This window comes from Sebastes fasciatus, chromosome 10 (assembly GCF_043250625.1).
Source record: "Sebastes fasciatus isolate fSebFas1 chromosome 10, fSebFas1.pri, whole genome shotgun sequence".
NCBI classification, from domain to species: domain Eukaryota; kingdom Metazoa; phylum Chordata; class Actinopteri; order Perciformes; family Sebastidae; genus Sebastes; species Sebastes fasciatus.
Window position 1 is genome coordinate 33,314,193 of NC_133804.1, and position 10,134 is coordinate 33,324,326.

Consider the following 10,134-nt stretch of genomic DNA (forward strand, 5'->3'; position numbering starts at 1 on the left):
AATGTTCTGTGTGTTTGTCGGTAACCCACAATTATTTTCATTATCGATTAATCTGTGGATTTTCATGAATTGTATAAAATATCAGGAAGTGAAAAATAGTTAAAAACTAAAGATATTTAACTTATTTTAATTTTAACTGAAGAAAGCACATTATACCCACAATTGAGAAGATGTAAACATTAAATATTTTGTATTTTTGCTTGATAAATTACTACAACGATAACCGACTGTCAAAATGATTGTCAATTTTCTGTCTATTATTTGTAACCTTTCAGACAATATTGGGATATTTAAGTTTATAAAATGTTAGAAAATAATGAAAAATGCCAGTCACAATGTCTTAAGGCCTAACATGGTTTTGTAATGTATTGTTTGTTTTGTCCAACCAGCATTACAAAACCCCAAAATATTAAATTTAATGTCACATAAAACCAAAAAAAATCCACAATGAAAAGCTGGAAATAGTGAATATTTGGAATGTTTGCTTAAAAACATTATCATGATCGTTGTTGATTATTATTCTGTCAGTTGACCCTTTGATTAAGAGACCAATTGGTTAGCTCTAGTGATGTTTACATGCATATTTATTCATGAATTGTATAAAATATCAGGGAGTGACAAAAGGTTCCCAAAGCTCAAGGTGGCATGTTAAAAACTAAAGATATTCAACTTAGCTTAGCTACAGTTTTTCCTTTGTTTTATTTATTAGTAGGATTTTGTGTGCCCTCTTTGTAAAGCGTCCTTGGGTTTCTTGAGAAGCGCTATATAAGTCCAATTTATTATTATTATTATTATTATTATTATTATTATTATTATTATTATAACTTATTTTATTTTGAGAATATGTAAACATTGAATATTTTGTATTTTTGCTTCATAAATGACTAAACTATTAACAGACTGTCAAAATTATTATTATTTTTTTTATTTCAAAATTACAGTTTACATAGTAACAGCAGAAAACATTAAAAACATTTACATACAAAAGAAGCATAGCGAAAACATAAACAAAGAGTTATGACAAACATAAGAGGACAACAGAAATAAAACAAAACCAACATAGAATAAAAAAAACACATAATAAAAATAAATAAATAAGTAGATAATAATAAAAAAAAAGACAATAATTTCACTTAAAAACATTAAAGATATTTCATACATTCATTGTTTTCATTGCTTTTTTGTTTTGTAACTTCTGTCTATCCCAGTTGGTGGTGTACTTCCAGCGGCAGAGGGCAGTGCAGTGACGTCCTTCCGGCGGTGGAGGGCGCTGCAGCACAGTGAGGCTCCTTGGAGACTACAGGAAGAGAAAGCGTAGAAGAAGAGTCGTCCCTTATAGCGGGATGAGAGAAACAGCGTGCTGCTAAACATCTGATCTAAACACCAAACACAGACTTCACCAGCCAGAATCACCGCCACAGACCAGCACCAGCATCACTACAGCTCCAGAAGAGACTGAGAGGACTCTGAAGGGAAGATGTCTCTGGTTTGTTCCAGTAAGTCAAGAATCAATCAGCCTGCTAGCTCAACATGCTAATGCTACTAGCTGGTTTAAGCTAGCTGCTAGCGGCCATGCAGCGCCTCTCCTCCTGATGGAGACTCAGTGAGACTCTGTGAGACTCTGTGTGACTCCGTGAGACTCTGTGTGACTCCGTGAGACTCTATGAGACTCCGTGAGACTCTGTGTGACTCTGTGAGACTCTGTGTGACTCTGTGAGACTCTGTGAGACTCTGTGTGACTCCGTGAGACTCTGTGAGACTCTGTGTGACTCCGTGAGACTCTGTGAGACTCCGTGAGACTCTGTGTGACTCCGTGAGACTCTGTGAGACTCTGTGAGACTCCGTGTGACTCTGTGAGACTCTGTGAGACTCTGTGTGACTCCGTGAGACTCTGTGAGACTCCGTGAGACTCTGTGTGACTCCGTGAGACTCTGTGAGACTCTGTGAGACTCCGTGTGACTCTGTGAGACTCTGTGAGACTCTGTGTGACTCTGTGAGACTCTGTGAGACTCTGTGTGACTCCGTGAGACTCTGTGAGACTCTGTGTGACTCCGTGAGACTCTGTGAGACTCCGTGAGACTCTGTGTGACTCCGTGAGACTCTGTGTGACTCCGTGAGACTCTGTGAGACTCCGTGAGACTCCGTGTGGTTCTATTGTTGGTCTCCTGTGCTCTCTAAGCTGTACCTGTTGTGTCTCTAGTCTCCAACGAGGTGCCGGAGCACCCGGTGGTGTCTCCGGTGTCCAGCCAGGTGTTCGAGAGGAGACTCATCGAGAAGTACATCGCGGAGAATGGAACCGACCCGATGAACGGACAGCCGCTGTCTGAGGAGCAGCTGGTCGATATCAAAGGTACGGATCCCACACCAGCTCATTCAGTAGTGTTACATCTAGTTCAATCATCTATCATGACTCTATTCAACTACTAACACAAACTAGCAGCGTTACAATGAATGAATGAATGGACTTCTCTAAAAGAGCATTATAACCTTCATGAAAGTGGGATTACCTGCAGGGTGGTTGTGTGAAGCTGCATCAGAAGTGTCTGAGAGAGAAGGCTTTAACACGTTATATCAGTGGTATTAATATTTGTAACCTTTTCAGCCAAGAAGAAGCTGAAAATATGGAATATTTGGCTTTTTTGCTTCAAAATATTATCATTTTTCAAGTCATTAATGACTTTAAACTATTAACCCAACACAGTTTAATCATCCAGTATAGCCGGATGTTATTTAACTGCTAATACAGCTAACAACTTTTAAAATGAATGAATGGACTTCTCTAAAAGAGCATTATAACCTTCATGAAAGTGGGATTACCTGCTGGGTGGTTGTGTGAAGCTGCATTAGAAGTGTCTGAGAGAGAAGGCTTTAACACGTTATATCAGTGGTATTATTTGTGACCTTTTCAGACAATATTGGGATATTGATGTGCAGTGCTGCAACTAATGATTATTTCCATTATTGGTTATTAATCTAGGGATTCTTTCCTCAACAAAGCCTTTACTTTATATAAAATGTCAGAAAATAATGGGAAGAAAATGCAAGTCACAATGTCCTATTAATGTTTTGTATTGTTTGTTTTGTCCAACCAGCATTATAAAACCCCCAAATATTCAGTTTAATGTCACATAAAAAAAACAACTGACAACTGAGAAGCTGTAAATTTGGAATATTTGGCTTTTTTTTCTTAAAAATATTATCATGATAGTTGTTGATTATTATTCTGTCAGTTGACCTTTTGATTAAGTGACCATCTGTTTTAGCTGTAGTGATGTTTACATGCATATTTGGGCAAATATCAGATGTTGTACTTGCTCCGATATATAGAGTACTGTATGACTTGTTCTAACCTGCAGCGAGTGTCGGTGAAACCTCGAAAACATTACAATAAATAAACAAAACAAACTTGATTTAAAGATGAGACTTCTTGTTCTGAACACGAGCAACTTTTCTGTTTTTAGTGTCCCATCCTATCAGACCAAAGGCTCCATCGGCAACAAGCATTCCTGCCATTCTCAAGTCCCTTCAAGACGAGTGGGTAAGTATTGTTAACCTTGAGGAGAAACCCACAACAGAACACCTTCATACTGTACATGTTGCCCAGAATTTCTGTTTTGAACTAAGACTTATTGAGCCAAGTTGTCGATTGCAAAAGAGCCTGTAATATAACAGTAGCTTTAAGCTGCTTTTTCCTTTTTAAAATATTGATTTTAGACACCGAGAAGAGTTCCTTCATCCTGTTTTCTGTTTTTAGGATGCTGTTATGCTTCACAGCTTCACCCTGCGGCAACAGCTGCAAACTACTCGCCAAGAACTGTCCCACGCACTCTACCAACACGATGCCGCCTGCAGAGTCATCGCTCGACTCACCAAAGAGGTCACCGCTGCGAGAGAAGGTGGGTTGACAGCGGTTTGTGGGTCCCCGGGTCCCCTATCGTAGTTCAGTTCAGACAACTTTATTTATCCCCAAGGGGGCAATTCATTTGTAGCATTCCCAGTTTATACATCCAAACATACAACAGACAACCAATAATTAGTTAAGTCAAAGGAAACATATTAAAGGCATTGGGCAGTTGGAGGGACAAGTTACAATAAGAACCATAGAAATACATAGAAATATAGCAATAAAAGCCCAAAAATAAGAAACAACAAATAGAACAACATATTTTAAAATTCCTCTAAAAACAGTCATTTAAAATGGGTATGGTCTGTGTTCAGCAGCTTAACAGCAGAAGGGATAAAGGACTTGGAGTAACGATTTGTTCTCCTTAAGGGCACATTATAACGTCGGCCTGAAGGCATCAGAGAGAATTCAGCCGAAACAATGTGATCTGGTTGGCTGATAAATGTTTTTGCTTTCTCAGACACCTGTTTCTCCCAAATTGTGCCCAAGTCCTTCTGCTGAACTCCAAAAATCTTGGAGCACACCGTGACTATACTATTTAGACTGTTCTTGTCTTTCACAGACAACCTATTAAACCAGCAGATAAAAGAAAAGGTTAAAAGGCTTTCGGTAAAAGTTACATAAGATCGTATCACAGACCTTAAAAGAATTTAGCTTCCGCATTAAATGAATCCTTTTGTTGACCCCGTTTGACAATCAGTTCAGTGTTAACATCAAATTTGAGCTTTGAGTCAAACATAGTACCAAGAGATTTGTAGTAATCAACAATTACAACATTGTAAAGCACATAGAACAGCTTTTTTTTTATGATCATCGAGTCCGTCCAGAATCCAGAAACATGAGCTCATAGATAATATTGTGAGATTATGTTTTTCTTCTATTTCCTTCTTTACAGCTCTTGCCACACTCAAACCCCAGGCTGGACTGGTTGCCCCTCAGGCAGTCCCTGCCTCTCAGCCAGCTGCAGCAGTGAGTGATTGACTTTTTAATTCCAGTCGATGAGATACTGAACACAAACGCTCATCATAACCTTTTGTCTTACCTCCTCCTAACAATGTCCGTTGCTCCCGTCTGTATCTCAGGGTGCTGGTGGAGAGCCCATGGAGGTTAGTGAACAGGTGGGAATGACCCCAGAGATCATCCAAAAGGTAACAGTTTTTCTTTTTATCTACATAAATCATTATCTGGCTATAAGCGTTCCATTTCTTTAGCAGGTTTAAAATGTGTTTCAATATACCTTTTCTCTGTTTGCAGCTCCAAGACAAAGCTACTATCCTCACGACAGAAAGAAAGAAGGTATTGTGTTGCTCTTTTATTAAGCTACTTTATGCCCATTTCTGCTGTGATATCTCAGTGTTGTGTAAACTTGTTCTACCACCAAGTCTGTAACTGTTGCGGTACGATGTAATAAACACTCATTTTAACAGCTTTACTGTGTTTCTCCAGAGAGGAAAAACTGTCCCAGAGGAGCTCGTTAGAGCTGAGGACCTCAGCAAATACCGCCAAGTGGCCACGCATGCTGTAAGTGTAGAATTCGAATGTTTCCTAATAATAAGATAGCTGTTTTATTATCTTGATGTACATAGTGCTAACATCCTATCTCTTTGATGCCTTCAGGGTCTTCATAGTGCCAGTGTGCCTGGTATTCTGGCTCTGGATCTGTGTCCCTCAGACACCAACAAAGTTCTCACTGGTACATTGATTTCATCCAATGCTCAGCCGCGTCTTTCAATTTTAAAAGTTTTTTTATTATTATTTGTTTACAAACCACAAGTCATTTGAAGACTTTTATTTGATATCGACCGTCTCTCGTGTTCTTCAGGTGGAGCTGATAAGAACGTGGTGGTGTTTGACAAGAACGAGGAGCAGATTGTGGCAACACTTAAGGGTCACACCAAGAAGGTCACCTCTGTCATTTACCATCCATCCCAGGTAACGTTTGAACGTTAGTCTCAAACATCAATCGTTCGGACACATTGCTCTGTGCATTGCTGTTATTCTTACTGCTCTTTTTTTTCATCCCCTCGCCGTCTCTCCCCTTTTAGTCCGTGGTCTTCTCTGCATCTCCAGACAACACCATCCGTGTGTGGTCCGTTACCGGGGGAAACTGCGTCCAGGTGATTCGTGCCCACGAGGCAGGCGTCACTGGACTCTCCCTACACGCTACTGGGGACTACCTGCTCAGCTCCTCTGAGGATCAGGTGTGTGCACTGACAGACCTTCAAGTTATATTTAACACAAGAGATCTCTTCACTGGGGAATCCCACTAACTCTCTTCATTCTTGTTCTGCAGTACTGGGCCTTTTCTGACATCCAGACTGGAAGAGTCCTCACCAAAGTTACTGATGAAAGTGCTGGCTGTGGTAAGTGCCCCTGTTTAAACGTGTGTGTCTGGCGGTCTGTCCTGCTGTTCCAGGTGGTAATGTTTCTGCCTATCTGTCCCCTACAGCTCTCACCTGTGCTCAGTTCCACCCTGATGGTCTCATTTTTGGCACTGGGACAGCTGATTCCCAAATCAAGATCTGGGATCTGAAGGAGCGCACCAACGTGGCCAACTTCCCGGGCCACTCTGGCCCCGTCACCTCCATTGCTTTCTCTGAGAACGGATACTATCTGGCCACAGGTTAGAACTACTAACATCATCTTACACAGTGTTGCTGCTAATCTGTGACGTGCAAGTGTTTGACATTGGGTTGCAAAGTTGGTAGAGCGGGCGCCCATGTAACAGGCCTCAGTCCTGATCGCGGTGGCCCGGGTTCGAATCCGGCCTGTGGCCCTTTCCGCATCCACTCTCTCTCTCCCCCCTTTCCAAGACTCTATCCACTGTCCTGTCAATAAAAAATGCTTAAAAATGCCCCCAAAAAATAACTTAAAAAAAAAAAAAAAAAAAATTGCACACACTTCACATTAATTTCTACAGTGACCTACAGTATCTTAAAATTCTGCACTAAAGGGATCTGGAACTGTATATTTCATTGTTTTAAATACCCTATCATCCTTCTGGTTCTGTGCTCTAGGTGCCCAGGATAGCTCTCTGAAACTGTGGGATCTGAGGAAACTGAAGAACTTCAAGACCATCACTCTGGACAACAACTATGAGGTAAGACACTGCAGGTATTTCTCCTGTAAAAGGAATAGTTTGATACATTTTGGCCTTCTGTAAATGGTATTGATCTTCGCAACTAACTCACGACAAGAAGGCAAATAAACGCATTTCATGTGACCTCGTTACTATGACGACTTAAAGTAAGAGTCTGATAAGTGATACGAACAGAATGTTAATTGGAAGTATGAGCTTAGCGAGCATCATTTAGTTGATTTAACTGCAACACACTGAGCATGTAAGAAATGATCATGCATGTTTTTTTTACAATGATTTTGATCTGGTCTTGGCTGACGTTCCTCTGTTCTCCAGACTCTCGTTCCTCTCTCTGCTTCTGGATCTCACTCCTTTTGTGCGTTGTTTTCTGTTTCAGGTGAAGTCCCTCGTGTTTGACCAGAGTGGTACCTACCTGGCTGTCGGAGGGTCTGACATCCGTGTCTACATCTGCAAGCAGTGGTCTGAGGTCCTCAATTTCACAGGTGAGAGGGGGAAAGAAATGCTCTTTTCAAATGTTCATCCAGTATGCAGCACATGTCTTCTGGTCTGTGTGTCCGATTTCTGACCTTGCTTTTGCCTTTCTAATTGTAGACCATTCAGGATTGGTGACTGGAGTGGCCTTTGGAGAGAACGCTCAGTTCCTGACCTCGGCAGGGATGGACAGAAGTCTCAAATTTTACAGTTTGTAGAAAAATGTGAAAGTCAGGATGAAGGGAGGAGGACAACTTAGAGGAAGTTAAAATGGTCTCTATGTCTGAGCAGTTACTATCCTGAACACAGACCTGTAATTCTTAGAAAAAGAAGAGAGAAAAATCACCGCTAACTTGCTTCATTAGTGCGTTAGTCCTCGTGTCTGAGAATGAGAGCCCATGAAATTGTCTGCTATATGAAACCACAGCAGCATGGTTGGGATAACATTGTACGTCTGACATGTGAATGATGTGAAATGAGATGCAGAAGCCAGTGAAATGTTCCTGTCTGATTTGCCAGCAATTATTATTTTACTGTAGTATTTTTTTCTTTCTTTGTGTGTGTGTGGATGGGGAGTCTAAAGTTGCTTGTAATACAACTCCAACAGTGTTGTAGTACACTGTCGGGGACTATTAATTGGTGTGACAACAATCTGCTTTGCTTCTTAATGTAGACCTTCCTTCATTACAGTATCTTTAGGGCGAGATGAAAATAAATCTGTAGTGAATGTCCAGTACAAAAATAAGCAGAAACAATAGAACAGGTGTACGAGATTCATGTTCGACTTGTTTAACTTCCCTTCGGTTTAACTTCCTGTTTCAATTGGTCCATTTAAAATATTTTTTTTTTTTCCAATTGTATATTTCTCATTACTTGCTATTTTACCTGTTCAAACTTTGCCCTTTTACAATAAAATAAAATATCTTTTGTATTGCCATTCATCTGTTTGTCAGATCAAGACAAAGGGCAGTGATTTCACTTCATTTACAGACATTTTACCAGCTGACACAGATAGTGGCCCGATTCCAATCCACCCCAACACCCTCTCTACCTACTTCCACTCCATTTGCGTGGAGGGTCCGCCATATGAAGGGCCATTCAAAACCAATTCACGGGGACTGGAAGTGGGTTATGAAACCCCCCAACAGTGAGTCTGCATCGATGCCTGCTCATCTCTATTGTTGGGTTGGATGTTTCTCATCTTCCTCTTGACAATACCCCGTAGATTCTCTCTGGGCTTCAGGTCAGGCGAGTTGGTTGGCCAATCAAGCACAGTAACATCATGGTCAGCAAACCAGTTCGTAGTAGTTTTGACACTGTGGGCAGGTGCCAAGTCCTGCTGGAATAGGAAATCGGCATCTCCATAAAGCTCGTCAGCAGACGGAAGCATGAAGTGCTCTAAAATGTCCTGGCAGACGCCTGCGTTGACTTTGGACTTGATAAAACACAGTGGACCAACACCAGCAGATGATATGGCACCCCAAATCATCACTGACTGTGGAAACTTCACACTGGACTCCCAGCAACTTGGATTCTGTGCATCTCCCCTCTTCCTCCAGACTCTGGGACCTTGATTTACAAATGAAACGAATTCAAAATGTACTTTCATCTGAAAAGAGGACTTTGGACCACTGAGCAATGGTCCAGTTCTTCTTCTCCTTAGCCCAGGTAAGATGCTTCTGACGGTCTCTCTGGTTCAGGAGTGGCTTGATACAGGAATGCGACAGCGGTAGTCCGTTTCCTGAAGACGTCTGTGAGTGGTGGCTCTTGATGCACTGACTCCAGCCTCAGTCCAGTCCTTGTGAAGCTCTCCCAAGTTCTTGAATCAGCTTTGCGTGACAATCTTCTCAAGGCTGCGGTCATCCCTGTTGCTTGTGCACCTTTTCCTACCACACTTTTCCATTCCAGTCACTCCGTGAACATGCTTTGATACAGCACTCTGCGAACAGCCAGCCCTTTCAGCGATGACCTTCTGTGGCTTACCCTCCTTGTGGAGGGTGTCAATGATTATCTTCTGGACAACTGTCAAGTCAGCAGCCTTCCTCATGATTGTGGTTGTGTGTGCTGAACTAGACTGAGAGATACACGCTATTTATTCTGTGTGGATAGCAATTTACTGAAACTCAAAATGAAATATTCCAATACTTTGAGATACCTTTTTCTTTCTTTTTTGAGCTGTAGGCTGTAATTATCGAAATTAAAATGAAAAAATGCTTGAAACATTTTAGTTTATGTGCAAGTCTATAATATATTACATTTTCACTTTCTTAAATAACTGACAAAGAATATTGAACTTTATCGTGATATTCAAATTTTTTGAGCTGCACCTGTACAACATATATTTATTATTTTTACCCATCAGGAGTTATAAACCCATAATTTATTATATCTTCAACTGGGCAATACTGACTTAACAGTACAATAATTTAGTGCATTCATTCAGCTGTGAAATACTCTTAAACTAATATTCTTATTTTACGCTATTCTTGAATTTGTATAAATGCGTGCAGTTATATCATTTGCATAGATACACATATAAATATATATTTATTTATATATATATACATATATATGTCTGTATATATATATTTTTATACAGAGACATATATACGTAGACATATTTTTATTTTTATTTTTATATATACATATATATATATAT

At 40.4% G+C, this 10,134-nt stretch overlaps 1 protein-coding gene across 1 annotated transcript; it reads left to right on the forward strand.

Moving 5' to 3' along the window:
- The first annotated feature begins 1,293 nt into the window (after positions 1-1,293).
- Positions 1,294-8,412, forward strand: prpf19 (pre-mRNA processing factor 19). Its single transcript, XM_074647597.1, has 16 exons — positions 1,294-1,496; positions 2,201-2,350; positions 3,462-3,538; positions 3,755-3,896; positions 4,800-4,873; positions 4,987-5,052; positions 5,159-5,200; positions 5,351-5,425; positions 5,522-5,597; positions 5,727-5,836; positions 5,950-6,105; positions 6,198-6,267; positions 6,354-6,527; positions 6,922-7,004; positions 7,381-7,486; positions 7,596-8,412. Exons 1-16 carry the CDS (start codon positions 1,478-1,480, stop codon positions 7,691-7,693), a joined length of 1,518 nt encoding a protein of 505 aa, XP_074503698.1. The 5' UTR covers positions 1,294-1,477; the 3' UTR covers positions 7,694-8,412.
- The last annotated feature ends 1,722 nt before the right edge of the window (positions 8,413-10,134 follow it).